At 45.0% G+C, this 20,345-nt stretch overlaps 1 protein-coding gene across 1 annotated transcript in view; it reads right to left on the bottom strand.

The window, feature by feature from the left end:
- The window catches only part of LOC120998183 (peptidase M20 domain-containing protein 2-like), a 111,065-nt gene that overhangs the window by 50,543 nt on the left and 40,177 nt on the right, over nt 1–20,345 (bottom strand). Inside the window, exon 3 of the mRNA XM_040428755.1 lies at nt 10,545–10,687. Within this exon, the coding sequence (XP_040284689.1) occupies nt 10,545–10,687 (143 nt within the window). The remainder of the gene's footprint in view (nt 1–10,544; nt 10,688–20,345) is intronic.

Raw genomic sequence — 20,345 nt, 5'->3', positions numbered from 1 at the left:
TTTACTTATATTTTAATTTATTTTGGCACATAATATGATCCCCAGGAAGTCATTAAAAGACCTCTGGAGGACACTGACTTTTTTGTTACTTTTTTTCACCTGTTTCCACTGTACTGCGGCTTCCACAGGAGGCCCAGTTACAGGGAAAACAGCCTCCTGTGGGGCCATGATATACAGGCAGAGCTGATCAGGGTCTCCTTAGACCCTGCAGCTCTGCTCCTGCTGCAAACATCCCCAGCGGTCACGTGATTGCCTGGACTAAGGCCTCTTTCACACGGGCGTCGCGTGTGAGGGCCGGATAGGGTGCGGATGCATTGTGGGAAAAGCGTTTTAATGCGTTTTGCACTCGCGTGAGAAAAATCTGCATGTTTGGTACCCACAACCCGAACCCCCCCAGACTTCTTCACAGAAGTTCGGCTTTGGGATCGGTGTTGTGTAAATTTTATTACTTTCTCTTATAACATGTGATGGACCATGTGATGAGCGCAGTGACGTCACCAAAGGTCCTTTTCTCCCAGGTCCTCATAGAAGAAAAAAAAAAAAGATAAGCTGGGCTGGGCGAACAAGTGGATGAGGTGAGTTCAATTTTTTATTACATTTTTTTAACCCCTCCATCCCTAATTTACTTAGCATTCTGTATTAAGAATGCTATTATTTTGCCTTATAACCATGTTATAAGGGAAAATAATAAATATCGGGTCCCCAGTCCCGAACATCACCTAGCAACCATGCGTGAAAATCTCACCGCATCCGCACTTGCTTGCGGATGCTTGTGATTTTCACGCAGCCCCATTCACTTCTATGGGGCCTGCGTTGTGTGAAAAACGCACAATATAGAACATGCTGCGATTTTCACACAACGCACAAGTGATGCGTGAAAATCACCGCTCATGTGCACAGCCCCATAGAAATGAATGGGTCCGAATTCAGTGTGGGTGCAATGCGTTCACCTCACGCATTGAACCTGCGCAGAAAACTCGCCTGTGTGAAAGGGGCCTAACAGAGAAAGCGGCTCTGCCGCTTCCTACCCCTCCACCATGCGCTCGTGCAGCACTCTCCTTCCGTCACTGGAGAAGGCAAAAGTAGGAGCTTTAATCTCGCCTGCACGTGTATATACGTGCTATCTGCACTGGGCATGTGCAGATAGGATGTACAGTCGTGGCCAAAAGTTTTGAGAATAACACAAATATTAGTTTTCACAAAGTTTGCTGCTAAACTGCTTTTAGATCTTTGTTTCAGTTGTTTCTGTGATGTAGAGAAATATAATTACACGCACTTCATACGTTTCAAAGGCTTTTATCAACAATTACATGACATTTATGCAAAGAGTCAGTATTTGCAGTGTTGGCCCTTCTTTTTCAGGACCTCTGCAATTCGACTGGGCATGCTCTCAATCAACTTCTGGGCCAATTCCTGACTGATAGCAACCCATTCTTTCATAATCACTTCTTGGAGTTTGTCAGAATTAGTGGGTTTTTGTTTGTCCACCCGCCACTTGAGGATTGACCACAAGTTCTCAATGGGATTAAGATCTGGGGAGTTTCCAGGCCATGGACCCAAAATGTCAACGTTTTGGTCCCCGAGCCACTTAGTTATCACTTTTGCCTTATGGCACGGTGCTCCATCGTGCTGGAAAATGCATTGTTCTTCACCAAACTGTTGTTGGATTGTTGGAAGAAGTTGCGGTTGGAGGGTGTTTTGGTACCATTCTTTATTCATGGCTGTGTTTTTGGGCAAAATTGTGAGTGAGCCCACTCCCTTGGATGAGAAGCAACCCCACACATGAATGGTCTCAGGATGCTTTACTGTTGGCATGACTGTCACGGATGGTGTACAGGAAACAAGACAATACCATATAAACAATGTCTCTCTGGATCCACAACTAAGGAACAAAGGGAGACCCCTGCAATAGACCTGCCGCTCTCCCTCACTGCTCAGCCTATGCGAACACCCCAAAGGTGGATGGCCGCATATCCACGTTCCTCGGCTATCTATTACCTGAAGACCCTACAATAGTGAAGGGACACGACCACCGGCTCCCTACACTGACACGGAGGGAGTCAGGGTCACCTGGATCCAGAAAAGACAAAATCATAAATACATAAACAGCACTTATCTTGCAGACGACTGGGAACTGGGAACTGGGAACAGCATGCACACACACTCCAGGAAGTTGTATCAGCCGCACACTACTGCATTATGGGGAGGAACTTAAAGGGTAGCAATCAGTCCAACTGCATGACAGCTGACATAGACTAACGAGATGAGAAACTAAACCAAAACAAAGAAATTCAAGGAGGAGGATCTGAGAAGCTCCTGTGAGCGCTTCTCAGCTGTCTGGCTGTGACAGTAACCCCTCCCTCTAGGATGGACTCCGACACTCAGGGCGCACCTTCTCAGGATGGGACCTAGGAAAGCCCTGATGAGACGAGAGGCCTTAATGTCCGTCACTGGGACCCCACATCCTCTCCTCAGGACGCATAACCCTCCCAATGAACGAGGTACTGGAGGGAACCGCGGACAAGACGACGAGAATCCACAATCCTAGAGGACCTGAAATTCAAGATTTCCATCAACCATAATCGGAGGAGGAGGCAAAGGCGAGGGTACAAATAGGTTGAACATAAGGTTTCAATAAGGACTTATGAAAAACATTATGGATCTTCCAAGTCTGAGGAAGATCAAGACGGTAGGCAACGGGATTGATACAGACAGGATCTTGTAAGGCCCAATAAACCTAGACCCAACTTCCAGGAGGGAACCTTCAATTTGATATTCTTGGTAGACAACCACACCAGATCACCAACATTCAGGTCCGGCACCAGGCACACGTCTCTTATCTGCCACACGCTTATATCTCTCACTCATGCTCTTTAGATTATCCTGAATCTTTTGCCAAATAGATGAAAAAGACGAGGAGAATCTCTCCTCATCAGGCAAACCAGAAGAGCCCTCTCCCGAGAAAGTCCCAAACTGCGGATGGAACCCATATGCACCAAGAAATGGTGACTTATCAGAGGACTCCTGACGACGGTTATTTAAAGCAAACTCAGCAAGGGACAAAAAAGAACACCAATCCTCCTGATTCTCCGCCACAAAACAGCGCAGATATGTCTCCAGATTCTGATTGACGCGCTCTGTCTGGCCATTCGACTGCGGATGGAAAGCAGAAGAGAATGACAACCGAACCCCCAAGCGAGAACAGAAAGCCTTCCAGAATCTGAAAACAAACTGCGTGCCCCTATCAGAGACTATGTCTGAAGGAATCCCATGCAATTTGACAATGTGGTCAATAAATGCCTGCGCCAGCGTCTTAGCATTGGGCAAACCAGGAAAAGGGATAAAATGCACCATTTTGCTAAAACGGTCCACCACCACCAGAATCACAGACTTCCCCGAGGAACGAGGCAAGTCCGTTATGAAGTCCATGGACAGATGTGTCCAAGGACGGGAAGGAATGGGCAAAGGAAGGAGAGGACCTGATGGCCGTGAATGAGGGACCTTGGCACGAGCGCAAGTCTCGCAAGCTGCCACAAAACCCTCAACCGACTTACGAAGCGCAGGCCACCAGAATCTCCGAGCGATGAGATCCAGTGTGGCTCTTGCCCCCGGGTGCCCAGCAAGGACCGTGTCGTGGTGTTCTTTAAAAATCTTGTGTCTCAAAGCGAGAGGCACAAACAACCTCCCAGGAGGACAAAGATCAGGAGCTTCTGACTGGGCTGCCTGCACCTCTGCCTCCAATTCAGGAAAAAGAGCAGAAACCACCACACCTTCAGCCAAAATGGGACCCGGGTCTTCAAAATTCCCACCTCCCGGAAAACAACGTGACAGGGCATCTGCCTTCACATTCTTAACCCCAGGGCGGAACGATAAATTAAACCTTGAAAAGAACAAAGACCATCTGGCATGTCTCGGGTTCAGACGCTTGGCTGACTCCAAGTAGGCCAGATTTTTATGGTCAGTAAACACGGTAATAGGGTGTCTGGCTCCCTCTAGCCAATGGCGCCATTCCTCAAAAGCCAACTTGATGGCCAACAATTCCCTATCTCCCACATCATAATTTCTCTCTGCGGAGGAGAGTTTCTTTGAGAAAAAGGCACACGGTTGCCATTTGGCAGGAGAGGAACCCTGAGACAAGTCCGCACCCAGGGCTGGGACAAGGCCATTTGGTGCCCAGGGGGAAAAAGGCAAACTGCGCCCCCCCCCCCCCCCCCCCGTTTTTAAGAAAGAATCAATGTTGTTTCAAAACAAGAATATACTTAAAGCAATAGAACAAAGGACTGTGGGACTTTGAAAGTCGCAGACACTATAAAGTTCCCCCCCATCATCATGTGCCAGTATAAAGTCCCCCCCATCATCATGTGCCAGTTTTGTAATAAGCCCCCCCAATGTGCCAGTAACACTATTGTAAAAAAAAACAAAAAAAAAACACTTATACTTACCTAAGTGTCAGCGATGCGATGCAGCCTCTTCCTGTGTCCCACGCTGTAATGTAAGGCTCAGGCGGCACGATGACGTCATTGCGCCGGCCTCTGATAGGCTGCCGGCCTAGTGCCTGCAGCCAGGGGCGTACATAAAAATCACTGGGCCCCATAGCAGGAATCTAAATTGGGCCCCCATTCCCCTTTTATAGCCCCTCCCTTTGTTCCATGAACTATTCTTGCTGCTGCGTTTTATAATTTATGCCATCAGGGCCGGAATGGGATTACAAAACAGCCCTGGCACACAAAAGAGGTATAATAGATGCAGATGTATATTATATACAGCAGTGTACAGTTATGTGAGGTACGCGGTATAATAGATGCAGTGTGTACAGGTATATAGTATATTCCCTAGTGTTCTGATATGTGAGGTACAGGGTATAATAGATGCAGTGTGTACAGGTATATAGTATATACAGCAGTGTACTGATATGTGAGGTACGGGGTATAATATATGCAGTGTATACAGTATATACAGTAGTGTAATATGTGAGGTACGAGGTATAATAGATGCAGTGTGTACAGGTATATAGTAAATACAGCAGTGTATTGACACCTCGTACCTCACATATCAGTACACTGCTGTATATACTATATATCTGTACACACTGCATCTATTATACCTCGTACCTCACATATATAGTATATACAGAAGTGTACTGATATCTGTACACACAGCATCTATTATACCTCATACCTCACATATCAGTGCACTGCGGTATATACTATATATCTGTACATATTGCATGTATAATACTGTGTAATATATGCAGTGTGTGTGCATGTATGTGTGTGTATATATATATATATATATACAGAGCAGTGTATTGATGTGACACATAGAAGGTATAATACTGTAGATGCAGTGTTTATAGAAATATGTGGTCAGTTATGCATTATAGTCACTGTGAGGTACATAAAGGTAGTGGTAACTGTCTGAAGTAGTATACATGAGTGAGCAATGAGTAAAAACAGGGCATGGAGGGGGGGGGGGGGGGAAATGATGAAAAGTGGAGGACCTCCTCTTACCTCTCCATTCCAGTCTGTATGGATCAATACAGAGCTGCTTGTGAACTTTTAATACTTGCTGTTAGGGGTTGAAGGACCTGTGATGATGTCATCACAGGTCCTGGCAGATGTACCTTTGAAACCTAGGAACTACACCATTTTTGGTGCAGTTCCTTTGCTAGATTCTGCAGGACCTGTGATGTTGAAGATGATGTCATCACAGGTCCTGGCAGATGCACTGTTCTAACCTGGGAACTACACTTTACACTGTGCAGTTCCCTTACAGGACCTGTGATGACATCATCAAAGGTCCTTTAGCTTTAGAAAGGTAAACAGGAGTAATTAGGGGGCGGGGCCTCTCCTCCACTTCGGTGCCTGCCTGCAGCCTATCAGAGGAAAGGGAAGGGACACGCCTCTCCCTCCCCTGCACCTCCGCTGGCACAGACAGTTTACAATGGAGATGAGCGCAATGGAAGCGCTCATCTCCCTGTGCCCGGCGGCGGCTGCTCACTTGGGGGGGGGGGTCATTTTAGTTGGGGGGGCACATGGGGGGGCACAGCATGATGTAGGGGGGGCCGTGGCTGGCACTTCACCTGCGCCCCCCTCCTGTCCGCAAATGGTAGCGCCCAGGGCACCCGCTCCTTCGGCCCCTGCCTTGTACCGGCCCTGACCGCACCCACCCCTACCTCAGAAGCATCAACCTCAACTATGAAGGGTAACGAAATATCAGGTTGTACTAGGATGGGAGCGGATGCAAAACTCTCCTTGATATTAGAAAAGGCCTTACGCGCCTCTACCGACCAGGAAGAAAAATTCTACCCCCCTTTCTGGTCCATATCAGTGAGTGGTTTAACAACAGAGGAATAATTCAAAATTAATTTCCTGTAATAATTGGCAAAGGCCAAGAAACGCATCAGCGCCTTCTGATTCTCAGGAAGCTCCCACTCAAGCACAGCGCGGACCTTCTCGGGGTCCATGCGAAAACCAGAAGCGGAGACAAGAAACCCCAGAAATTGGATTTCTGGAACCGAAACACACATTTTTCCAGTTTCGCGTATAATTTATTCTCCCGCAGGATGAGCAAGACCTGATGTAAGTGTTCCTTATGAGTCTGAATTCAGTAGAAAAAATCAAAATCTCAAGCCAAATACACTAATACAAATTTTCCCATTAAATGATAAAAAATGCTGTTGACGAAATGCTGAAAAACGCTGGGGCATTCATCAAACCAAAAGGCATAACCAAATTCCTCAAAATGGCCCTCAGGGTATTGATAGCCGTCTTCCATTCGTCTCCTTCTTCTGACCTAACCAGGTTGTATGCCCCTCTTAGGTCTAATTTGGAAAAGACTTTAGGCCCCAACAACCTGGTTAAACAGGTCCGGGATCAGAGGAGCGGATAAGGATCACGAATAGTGATACTGTTCAGCTCCCTGAAAATCCAGACAAGGTCTTAAAGAACCATCTTTTTTCTTAACAAAGAAAAAAACCAGCGGCAACAGGTGACTTCGAGGGTCGTATGTGTCCCTTTTCTCAGACTCTCAGAGATATAAGCCGCATAGCGACCCTCTCAGGGAGAGATTGTATAAACGAGATTTAGGCAGCTTGGCGCCTGGGATGAGATTAATAGGGCAATCATACTCCCTGTGCGGAGGTAAACCCTGAACTCCACTCTCAGAGAAGACATCCAAAAATTCAGAGAGAAAAGGTGGTACAGTCTTAGTAGAAACCTCAGAAACAGATGTTATGAGGCAATTCTCTCTGCAAAAGTTACTCCAACCATTTATTTGCCTCGCTTGCCAATCAATGGTGGGGTTATGTTTAGTGAGCCAGGGTAGCCCCAAACACTAGAGGAGTAGGCAAACCGCTAAGGACGAAACATGACACATCCTCAACATGAGCATCACTCACAATTAAACGGGATATTGTGAACTATGCCCTTTAATGATTTCTGAGAAAGTGGAGCTGAATCAATAGCAAAAACAGGAATACCTTTCCCAAAGTGCATACCTGGAAACCATGAGTTATTGCAAATTGATTATCAATGAGGTTGACAGCTGCTCCACTATCCACAAAAATCTCACAAAAAATGCTCTTGCTCTCTAGCGCCACCCTAGCAGGCAGGACAAAACGGGAACTACAAGCAAACGGAAAACCTTCAATTTCCGCCTCAACCCTGCCAATAGTAACAGACGGAACATTTTTAAAAGATTTTTTCCTTTTTGTCTCTTTATTACTCCCAGAAAACTGCCTGAATCTCCTAGAGGGACAAACATTTGCCAGATGATTTATACCTCCACAACAAAAACAAACCCTCCCCTGCGGGCTGAATCTTCTATTGTCAGAGGCAATCAACCCCAGCTGCATGGACTCCTGCTCAGAAGGGGCTGACAGCGACTGAGACCCCTGTGCACAGAATGAGACCGCTGCACTGTCCCGGGACTGAGTATGACAGGAAGGAGAGATCTCTCCTCTCTCTCTAAGACGCCTGTCAATACGAACAGCCTGAGACATAGCATAATCCAAGGAGGTAGGTCTTTCATGAAAGGCAAATGCATCTTTCAATCCCTCTGAAAGACCATAGCAAAATTGACTTCGGAGTGCAGCATCATTCCAACCCGTATCTGCTGCCCATCTCCGAAATTCTGAACAGTATATCTCTGCGGATTGTTTACCCTGGCATAACAGACGTAGTCTAGACTCAGCCAGAGCAATACGATCCGGATCATCATATATCTGACCCAGGGCTAAAAAGATTTCATCCACTGAACGAAGGGGCCGTGCCCCCTCCGGCAGCGAAAAGGCCCAGGACTGAGCGTTACCCCTGAGCAGCGATATAATGATCCCCACCCTCCGTTCTTCATCACCAGAAGAATGGGGAAGAAGGCGAAAATGGGGTTTGCAAGCCTCTCTAAAACGCACAAAATTCTCACTACCCCCGGAGAACGTATCCGGGAGCGAGATCTTAGGCTCAGCACAAACTCCATGAACGAAAGCTGAACCGGTCACTTGAAACTGAGAAAAAGTCTTACGGAGATCAGCTACCTCCAAAGAAAGACCCTGAAAGCGTTCAGCCAAAAGTGAAACCGGATCCATGCTTGAGACGGTTTTGGCGGCTGATAATGTCACGGATGGTGTACAGGAAACAAGACAATACCATATAAACAATGTCTCTCTGGATCCACAACTAAGGAACAAAGGGAGACCCCTGCAATAGACCTGCCGCTCTCCCTCACTGCTCAGCCTATGCGAACACCCCAAAGGTGGATGGCCGCATATCCACGTTCCTTGGCTATCTATTACCTGAAGACCCTACAATAGTGAAGGGACACGACCACCGGCTCCCTACACTGACACGGAGGGAGTCAGGGTCACCTGGATCCAGAAAAGACAAAATCATAAATACATAAACAGCACTTATCTTGCAGACGACTGGGAACTGGGAACTGGGAAAAGCATGCACACACACTCCAGGAAGTTGTATCAGCCACACACTACTGCATTATGGGGAGGAACTTAAAGGGTAGCAATCAGTCCAACTGCATGACAGCTGAGATAGACTAACGAGATGAGAAACTAAACCAAAACAAAGAAATTCAAGGAGGAGGATCTGAGAAGCTCCTGTGAGCGCTTCTCAGCTGTCTGGCTGTGACAATGACACAGGACTGATGGTAGCGCTCACCTTTTCTTCTCCGGACAAGCCTTTTTCCAGATGCCCCAAACAATCGGAAAGAGGCTTCATCGGAGAATATGACTTTGCCCCAATCCTCAGCAGTCCATTCACCATACTTTCTGCAGAAGATCAATCTGTCCCTGATGTTTTTTTTGGAGAAAAGTGGCTTCTTTGCTGCCCTTCTTGACACCAGGCCATCTTCCAAAAGTCTTCGCCTCACTGTGCGTGCAGATGCGCTCACACCTGCCTGCTGCCATTCCTGAGCAAGCTCTGCACTGGTGGCACTCCGATCCCGCAGCTGAATCCTCTTTAGGAGACGATCCTGGCGCTTGCTGGACTTTCTTGGACGCCCTGAAGCCTTCTTAACAAGAATTGAACCTCTTTCCTTGAAGTTCTTGATGATCCTATAAATTGTTGATTGAGGTGCAATCTCAGTAGCCACAATATCCTTGCCTGTGAAGCCATTTTCATGCAACGCAATGATGGCTGCACGCGTTTCTTTGCAGGTCACCATGGTTAACAATTGAAGAACAATGATTTCAAGCATCACCCTCCTTTTAACATGTCAAGTCTGCCATTTTAACCCAATCAGTCTGACATAATGATCTCCAGCCTTGTGCTCGTCAACATTCTCACCTGAGTTAACAAGACGATTACTGAAATGATCTCAGCAGGTCCTTTAATGACAGCAATGAAATGCAGTGGAAAGGTTTTTTGGGGATTAAGTTCATTTTCATGGCAAAGAAGGACTATGCAATTCATCTGATCACTCTTCATAACATTCTGGAGTATATGCAAATTGTTATTATAAAAACTTAAGCAGGAACTTTTCCAATTTCCAATATTTATGTAATTCTCAAAACTTTTGGCCACAACTGTATATACACAGTGGGCAGTCGGGAAGGGGTTAATGTAGCTTTATACTGTACAAGTTTTCAGCAAAAGTGGGGACCAACTAGCCATATGCATCCAATTTTTTTCCAAACATTTGTGAGTACTCTTGGCAGGAAATTATAGAAAGCCTTTGGCCAGATTGATGTGTTTCTATAGCATGACTCCTCAGTGAAGTGGTACAGAATTAAGCAGTAGGGGCAACTTTATTATTAGGGTACAGCCACACAGTCAGGTTTCCTGATGCAGTTTTAGAACCCAAATCAGAAGTGGCTCATAAAAGGAGAGAACATATTAAGGACAGATCATTTTTGTTTTCATTCCTGGTTTTGGCTTCCAAAACTGCATCAAGAAACCTGAATGTATGGCCGTACCCTAAGAAAACAACGAAATAGATAAATGTGAATAAAATATTGAAACATATAATGTGCAAAAGTCCAATCTCTGCAGAATTCTTAACACTATTAGAAAGTTAGTCAGTACATTTCTCACCATGAACTCTCCAGGTGGGTTTCATTTGCTGTCTTAAGACAGAGATATTGTTGTATGCAAGAATAGCAGCATCTAAAGCGTTAATTCCTTCCCATGGGTATGCAGCAGCATGAGAAGCTTTTCCATAATATTTCACAGTCACACTAAAAAATAAAAGCAACTCTCAGCAATTATTTAACTTTTCTCTAAAATCCAACAGAACACAAGTAAAAAAAAAAAAATGAAAAGTATAAAGTAAAGTATTTGACTTTGTAAAATTGTAAGCGGCATATGGACAGTACTAACTCCACTTCCATTTCATGACAAGTTTTAAAGATCACAAAAAAACAAAAAACATTTAACCCCTTAAGGACACGGCCATATTTCCCCTTCAGGACAGGCCATTTTTTGCAGATCTGACCAGTGTCAATTTATGTGTGAATAACTTTAAAACGCTTTTACTTATCTAGGCCATTCTGAGAGTGTTTTTTTGACACATTTTGTACTTCATGACACTGGTAAAATGGAGTAAAAAAACATTTTCATTTATTAAAAAATACCAAATTTACCAAATTTTTTTGAAAAATTTGCAAATTTTTAAGTTTAAATTTCTCTACTTCTATAATACATAGTAATACCTCCAAAAATAGTTATTACTTTACATTCCCCATATGTCTACTTCATGTTTGGATCCTTTTGGGAATGCAATTTTATTTTTTGGAGATGTTACAAGGCTTAGAAGTTTAGAAGTAAATCTTGAAATTTTTCAGAAATTTTCAAAAAAACACTTTTTAAGGACAAGTTCAGGTCTGAAGTCACTTTGTGAGGCTTACATAATAGAAACCACCCACAAATGACCCCATTCTAGAAACTACAAACCTCAAGGTATTCAAAACTGATTTTACAAATGTCGTTAATCCTTTAGGTGTTCCACAAGATTTAATGGCAAATGGAGATAAAATTTCAGAATTTTCCATTTTTATAAATTTTTTCCAGTAACAAAGCAAGGGTTAACAGCCAAACAAAACTCAATATTTATTGTCCTGATCCTGTAGTTTCTAGAAACACCCCATATGTGGTCGCAAACTACTGTACGGACACACGGTAGGGCGTAGAGGGAGAGAAGCGCCGTGTGGTTTTTGGAAGGCAGATTTTGCTGGACTGGTTTTTTTACACCATGTCCCATTTGAAGCCCCCCTGGTGCACCCCTAGATTAGAAACTCCATAAAAGTGACCCCAACTAAGAAACTACACCTCTCAAGGTATTCAAAACGGATTTTACAAACTTTGTTAACCCTTTTAGTGTGTTCCACAAGAGTTATTGGCAAATGGAGATAAAATGTAAGAATTAAAATTTTTGGGTAAATTTTCCATTTTAATCCATTTTTTCCAGTAACAAAGCAAGGTTTAACAGCGAAACAAAACTCAATATTTATTGCCCTGATTCTGTAGTTTCTAGAAACACCCCATATGTGGTCGTAAACTACTGTACGGACACACGGCAGGGCGTAGAGGGAAAGGAGCGCCATGTGGTTTTTGGAAGGCAGATTTTGCTGGACTGGTTTATTTACACCATGTCCCATTTGAAGCCCCCGTGATGCACCCCTAGAGTAGAAACTCCATAAAAGTGACCCCTTTTTGGAAACTATGGGATAAGGTGGCAGTTTTGTTGGGACTATTTTTAGGGTACATATGATTTTTGGTTGCTCTATATTACATTTTTGTGAGGCAAGGTTACCAAAAATAGAAATTCTGAAAATTCATCTCCATTTGCCATAAAATGTTGAGGAACACCTAAAGGGTTAATAAAGTTTGTAATATCAGTTTTGAATACCTTGAGGGGTGTAGTTTCTTATATGGGGTCACTTTTATGGAGTTTCTACTCTAGGGGTGCATCAGGGGTACTTCAAATGGGACATGGTGCCAAAAAAAGCCATCAAAATCTGCCTTCCAGAAACCATATGGCGTTCCTTTCCTTCTGCGCCCTGCCATTTGGTCATACAGCAGTTTACGACCACATATGGGGTGTTTCTGTAAACTGCAGAATCAGGGTAATAAATATTAAGTTTTGTTTTGGTGTTAACCCTTGCTTTCTTACTGGGAAAAATGTATTTAAATGGAAAATTTGCCAAAAAATAGCTGTTTTGGCACAGTTTCTGAGGGGTTAGGTCATGGGATATTTTTATAGAGCGAAATTCTATGTCTACGGCGATACTTAATATGTCTACTTTTTTTTAATTTATTTAGGTTTTACACTATATTATCCTTTTTTAACCACCTCCGGACCGCCTAACGCAGGATCGCGTTCCGGAGGTGGCAGCGCTGCGCACAGTCACGCATATACGCGTCATCTCGCGAGACGCGAGACTTCCTGTGAACGCGCGCACACAGGCGCGCGCGCTCACAGGAACGGAAGGTAAGAGAGTTGATCTCCAGCCTGCCAGCGGCGATCGTTCGCTGGCAGGCTGGAGATGTGTTTTTTTTAACCCCTAACAGGTATATTAGACGCTGTTTTGATAACAGCGTCTAATATACCTGCTACCTGGTCCTCTGGTGGTCCCCTTTGTTTGGATCGACCACCAGAGGACACAGGTAGCTCAGTAAAGTAGCACCAAGCACCACTACACTACACTACACCCCCCCCGTCACTTATTAACCCCTTATTAGCCCCTGATCACCCCTAATCACCCCTGATCACCCCTGATCACCCCATATAGACTCCCTGATCACCCCCCTGTCATTGATTACCCCCCTGTCATTGATCAACCCCCTGTAAAGCTCCATTCAGACGTCCGCATGATTTTTACGGATCCACTGATAGATGGATCGGATCCGCAAAACGCATCCGGACGTCTGAATGAAGCCTTACAGGGGCGTGATCAATGACTGTGGTGATCACCCCATATAGACTCCCTGATCACCCCCCTGTCATTGATTACCCCCCTGTCATTGATTACCCCCCTGTAAAGCTCCATTCAGATGTCCGCATGATTTTTACGGATGCACTGATACATGGATCGGATCCGCAAAACGCATCCGGTCGTCTGAATGAAGCCTTACAGGGGCATGATCAATGACTGTGGTGATCACCCCCCTGTCATTGATTACCCCCCTGTAAAGCTCCATTCAGATGTCCGCATGATTTTTACGGATGCACTGATAGATGGATCGGATCCGCAAAACGCATCCGGACGTCTGAATGAAGCCTTACAGGGGCATGATCAATGACTGTGGTGATCACCCCATATAGACTCCCTGATCACCCCCCTGTCATTGATTACCCCCCTGTCATTGATTACCCCCCTGTAAAGCTCCATTCAGATGTCCGCATGATTTTTACGGATGCACTGATAGATGGATCGGATCCGCAAAACGCATCCGGACGTCTGAATGAAGCCTTACACGGGCGTGATCAATGACTGTGGTTATCACCCCATATAGACTCCCTGATCACCCCCCTGTCATTGATCACCCCCCTGTCATTGATCACCCCCCTGTCATTGATCACCCCCCTGTCATTGATCACCCCTCTGTAAGGCTCCATTCAGATATTTTTTTGGCCCAAGTTAGCGGAATTTTTTTTTTTTTTTCTTACAAAGTCTCATATTCCACTAACTTGTGTCAAAAAATAAAATCTCACATGAACTCACCATACCCCTCACGGAATCCAAATGCGTAAAATTTTTTAGACATTTATATTCCAGACTTCTTCTCACGCTTTAGGGCCCCTAGAATGCCAGGGCAGTATAAATACCCCACATGTGACCCCATTTCGGAAAGAAGACACCCCCAGGTATTCCGTGAGGGGCATATTGAGTCCATGAAAGATTGAAATTTTTGTCCCAAGTTAGCGGAACGGGAGACTTTGTGAGAAAAAAATTAAAAATATCAATTTCCGCTAACTTGTGCCAAAAAAAAAAAATTTCTATGAACTCGCCATGCCCCTCATTGAATACCTTGGGGTGTCTTCTTTCCAAAATGGGGTCACATGTGGGGTATTTATACTGCCCTGGCATTCTAGGGGCCCCAAAGCGTGAGAAGAAGTCTGGTATCCAAATGTCTAAAAATGCCCTCCTAAAAGGAATTTGGGCCCCTTTGCGCATCTAGGCTGCAAAAAAGTGTCACACATCTGGTATCGCCGTACTCAGGAGAAGTTGGGGAATGTGTTTTGGGGTGTCATTTTACATATACCCATGCTGGGTGAGAGAAATATCTTGGTCAAATGCCAACTTTGTATAAAAAAATGGGAAAAGTTGTCTTTTGCCAAGATATTTCTCTCACCCAGCATGGGTATATGTAAAATGACACCCCAAAACACATTCCCCAACTTCTCCTGAATACGGCGATACCACATGTGTGACACTTTTTTGCAGCCTAGGTGGGCAAAGGGGCCCATATTCCAAAGAGCACCTTTAGGATTTCACAGGTCATTTACCTACTTACCACACATTAGGGCCCCTGGAAAATGCCAGGGCAGTATAACTACCCCACAAGTGACCCCATTTTGGAAAGAAGACACCCCAAGGTATTCCGGGAGGGGCATGGCGAGTTCCTAGAATTTTTTATTTTTTGTCACAAGTTAGTGGAAAATGCTTATTTTTTTTTTTTTTTCATACAAAGTCTCATATTCCACTAACTTGTGACAAAAAATAAAAACTTCCTGAACTCACTATGCCCATCAGCGAATACCTTGGGGTCTCTTCTTTCCAAAATGGGGTCACTTGTGGGTAGTTATACCTGCCTGGCTTTCTAGGGGCCCAAATGTGTGGTAAGGAGTTTGAAATCAAATTCTGTAAAAAATGACCTGTGAAATCGAAAGGTGCTCTTTTGAAATGGGCCCCTTTGCCCACCTCGGCTGCAAAAAAGTGTCACACATCTGGTATCTCCGTAATCGGGAGAAGTTGGGGAATGTGTTTTGGGGTGTCTTTTTACATATACCATGCTGGGTGAGAGAAATATCTTGGCAAAAGACAACTTTTCCATTTTTTTATACAAAGTTGGCATTTGACCAAGATATTTATCTCACCCAGCATGGGTATATGTAAAAAGACACCCCAAAACACATTCCTCAACTTCTCCTGAATACAGAGATACCAGATGTGTGACACTTTTTTGCAGCCTAGGTGGGCAAAGGGGCCCACATTCCAAAGAGCACCTTTCGGGATTTCACAGGTTCATTTACCTACTTACCACACATTTGGGCCCCTAGAATGCCAGGGCAGTATAACTACCCCCACAAGTGACCCCATTTTGGAAAAGAAGAGACCCCAAGGTATTCGCTGATGGGCATAGTGAGTTTCATGGAAGTTTTTATTTTTTGTCACAAGTTTGTGGAATATGAGACTTTGTAATGAAAAAAAAAAAAAAAAAAAAAATCATCATTTTCCACTAACTTGTGACAAAAAATAAAAAATTCTAGGAACTCGCCATGCCCCTCACGGAATACCTTGGGGTGTCTTCTTTCCAAAATGGGGTCACTTGTGGGGTAGTTATACTGCCCTGGTATTCTAGGGGCCCAAATGTGTGGTAAGGAGTTTGAAATCAAATTCAGGAAAAAATGAGGAGTGAAATCCGAAAGGTGCTCTTTGGAATATGGGCCCCTAGTGCCCACCTAGCTGCAAAAAAGTGTCACACATCTGGTATCCCCGTACTCAGGAGAAGTTGAGGAATGTGTTTTGGGGTGTCTTTTTACATATACCCATGCTGGGTGAGATAAATATCTTGGTCAAATGACAACTTTGTATAAAAAAATGGGGGAAAAGTTGTCTTTTGCCAAGATATTTCTCTCACCCAGCATGGGTATATATAAAATGGACACCCCAAAACACATTCCCACCTTCTCCTGAGTACGGAGATACCAGATGTGTGACACTTTTTTGCAGCCTAGGTGGGCAAAGGGGCCCATATTCCAAAGAGCACCTTTCGGATTTCACAGGTCATTTTTTACAGAATTTGATTTCAAACTCCTACCACACATTTGGGCCCCTAGAATGCCCAGGGCAGTATAACTACCCCCCAAGTGACCCCATTTTGGAAAGAAGAGACCCCAAGGTATTCGCTGATGGGCATAGTGAGTTCATAGAACTTTTTATTTTTTGTCACAAGTTAGTGGAATATGAAGACTTTGTAAGAAAAAAATAAATAAAAAAAAAATCATCATTTTCCGCTAACCTTGTGACAAAAAATAAAAGTTCTATGAACTCACTATGCCCATCAGCGAATACCTTAGGGTGTGTACTTTCAGAAATGGGGTCATTTGTGGGGTGTTTGTACTGTCTGGGCATTGTAGAACCTCAGGAAACATGACAGGTGCTCAGAAAAGTCAGAGCTGCTTCAAAAAGCGGAAATTCACATTTTTGTACCATAGTTTGAAACGCTATAACTTTTACCCAAACCATTTTTTTTTTTACCCAAACATTTTTTTTTTTATCAAAGACATGTAGAACTATAAATTTAGAGCAAAAATTTCTATATGGATGTCGTTTTTTTTTTTGCAAAATTTTACAACTGAAAGTGAAAAATGTCATTTTTTTTGCAAAAAAATCGTTAAATTTCGATCATAACAAAAAAAGTAAAAATGTCAGCAGCAATGAAATACCACCAAATGAAAGCTCTATTAGTGAGAAGAAAGGAGGTAAAATTCATTTGGGTGGTAAGTTGCATGACCGAGCAATAAACGGTGAAGTAGTGTAGGTCAGAAGTGTAAAAAGTGGCCTGGTCTTTCAGGGTGTTTAAGCACTGGGGCTGAGGTGGTTAAACAAAAAATAACATTTTAGTATCTCCATAGTTTAAGAGACAGTTTTTGGTTTTTAGCCGATTTTCTTAGGTAGGGGCAAATTTTTTGCGGGATGAGAAGACGGTTTTATTGGAACTATTTTGGGGGGCATATGACTTTTTTAATCGCTTGCTATTACACTTTTTGTGATGTAAGGTGACTAAAAAATACCTTTTTTGCACCATTTTTATTAATTTTTTTTGACCGTATTCATCTGAGGGGTTAGGTCATGGGATATTTCTATAGAGCAGATTCTCACGGACGCGGCGAGAACTAATATGTCTACTTGGACATCTACGTGTCACACTGACTGGTGGTGGTGTCTTCCCTATCCCCCTCCTGTGATACACTGTGCAACTTTTTGGGGACCATCCCTTCTTTCCAGTATGGGGGACCCACACCTGGAAAGTGTTGGCCAGGGACGATCCGGCGCCTCCAGTTCCCGATGTACTCCGGCCTGCTCTTTCCCGGTCAGAAAAGATCATGTCTTTGAGGACAGCCTCATAGAACTAAAGGAATTTCCCTGTGTTGCCAGCGCTCTGGGACAGCAGAAAAGAGTTGTACAAGGCAACCTGTACCAATAGACCGCAACTTTTTTGTACCATGCCCGGGTTTTGCGCATGGCGTTATATGGCTTGTGGGACTTGATCAGAAAGATCAACTCCTTCCATATACCGATTGTAGTCGACCGATACAATCGGGCTTGAGGACCATTGCCCGCAGTACCTCGCACAGGGACAGGGGTGATGCCGTTACCGTGAATAGTGGACAGTACAAGGACATCCCTCTTTTCCTTATATCTGACCAGCAACAGGTTTCCACTGGTAAGGGCACGGGTCTCACCCCTGGGGATAGGTACCTGGAGGGGGTGGATAGGGAGGCCGCATTTATTTTTCCACACGGTCCCACAAGCGGAAGTGGATCTGGCGGTGAGGGACTGGAACAAGGGGATACTAGTATAAAAGTTATCCACAGTACAGGTGGTAACCCTTATCTAGCAGTGGGTGCATAAGGTCCACACAAGTTTCCCGCTAACACCCAGAGTGGAGGGGACATTCAGGGGGTTCAATACGGGAATTTCGCCCCTCGTACACACAAAACTTGTAAGTGTACCCTGAGGTACTCTCACAAAGTTTGTACAGCTTCACGCCATACCTCGTCCACTTAGTGGGAACATACTGGTGGAAAATGAGTCTCCCCTTGAAAGCAATGAGACACTCATCAACCGCAACCTCCCTTCCAGGTAAATAGGCCTCCAAAAATTTGGCCCCAAAGTGATCGATGACCGGCCTCATTTTGTACAGGCGGTCATAGGCAGGATCACCTTGGGGGGACATGCTGCATTATCTGCATAATGCAGGCATTCCGAAAAGGCCTCAAAACGGGAGCATGTCATGGCCATACTGTAAAGTGGGGTCTGGTAGAGGACGTCCCCACTCCAGTACAGCCTGACACTGGGTTTTTTAACTAAGCCATGTGCAGCACGAGGCCCCAAAAACGTCCTCCTCTCGGCTGCACTGACCGAAGTCCAGCCACCGGCCTAGCCAAAAAGGAGCCCGGGTGTTGAGCAATGAACTGTTGGGCATACAAGTTCGTTTGCTCCACCATCAGATTCACAAAGTGAGTCACTGAAAAAAAGACTAAAATAGTTCATAATCAGTGAAGATACTGTGGGAATCTGGATTCCTGGTTGGCCAACAAAATCAGGAATCACAGGCTCAAAATCCTCTGGGGTACACCATGCAAGTTCACCGGTAGGGGGCTCAGGTGGACTTATCTGGTTGGGCCGGAAAACTAGTACGAGCCCCAGAGCTGCTCGTACTAGTGTGGGCCATAGGGTCCCTGGCATAGCGGTCCCCTTACTCCACCTGGTGGCGTCATCCTCGTCCTCACTGGGGCTCTCGGAGTCGGAGGCAAGCTGGGTGTATGCCTCCTCGGCCGAGAACATCCAGCGGGCCATAGGGGAGTGTGTGTGTGCGTGTGTGCGTGCGTGTAAAACTTTATTTAGTGTGCGTGTGTGTGGGGGCACGGGTGTTCGTGGACTTTGCCCTAAACCTAACAGATTCAAACTCGCTGATCAGCCGTCCGAAGCTGATCAGCGGTGTGGTGGGCGATGCGCTAACAGTGGCCGGACGCTAAGAGTGCCGGCCACAGTCAGCGTACGCAAAAAAAAAAATGCCCCAAAAAAATGTGGGTGGGGGGGGGCAGGGGGGCAAGCTGCAGCACCCCTGGGGGTCTGGGGTCACACAGCTGAGCTGTGGACCCCAGACAGTTTTCCTAAACTTTCCCTGAATATCTCTGTTGAGGGTCAGAAGATCTGCTGGGCAGAGATGGCGGTGCTGGGCACAGATCCGACGCTCTTTCCTCGCTCCCGGACACAGAATGGAGGAGGAGAGCAGAGCTGCAGTAAGTTAAACCTCCTGCCCGCCCTGCAGCCAATCGGAAGCGATCCTGAGAGGTGATGTCACCATCACCTCTCAGGATCACAGGATGGTGATTGGTGCTGTTTTATCACACCACCGATCACCATCCTATTCCGGGTTGTCGGGTCACCAGAGACCCGAATAACCCGGAAACGCTGCAAACCGCAGGTCTGAATTGACCTGCGGTTTGCTGCGATCGCCGATACGGGGGGTCACAGGACCCCCCTCGGCATTGTGACAGAGTTACTGCCGAATAGTTTCAGCAGGCACTCTGTTCCGATCACTGCGCGGCGCGCTGCGGTAATCGTAAATACACATGATGTACTGATACGTCATGTGTTCATAAGTACCGGGACATCATGACGTACCGGTACTTCATGTATCCCCAACAGGTTAAGTGCAATAAGGATGACTTCACATGTGGCAGGTTTTACGAATGGATTTGTGCAGATAAATTCCAATGTGGATTACAGTACAAGGTAAGAGCTGCAGACAATTTCTATACAGACATTATGCTGATAGATTTCGAAATGGAATAACAAGCGTGTTGCAGATTTTTATATCTGCAGCATACTCGTTCAAGGATTTTCACCATGGATTTCATCATTTTCAATGTAGAAAAGG

The sequence above is a fragment of the Bufo bufo genome, chromosome 4 (assembly GCF_905171765.1).
Source record: "Bufo bufo chromosome 4, aBufBuf1.1, whole genome shotgun sequence".
NCBI classification, from domain to species: Eukaryota; Metazoa; Chordata; class Amphibia; order Anura; family Bufonidae; genus Bufo; species Bufo bufo.
Note: the sequence above shows the minus strand (reverse complement) of the source record. Positions and strands in the feature narration are given on the sequence as shown.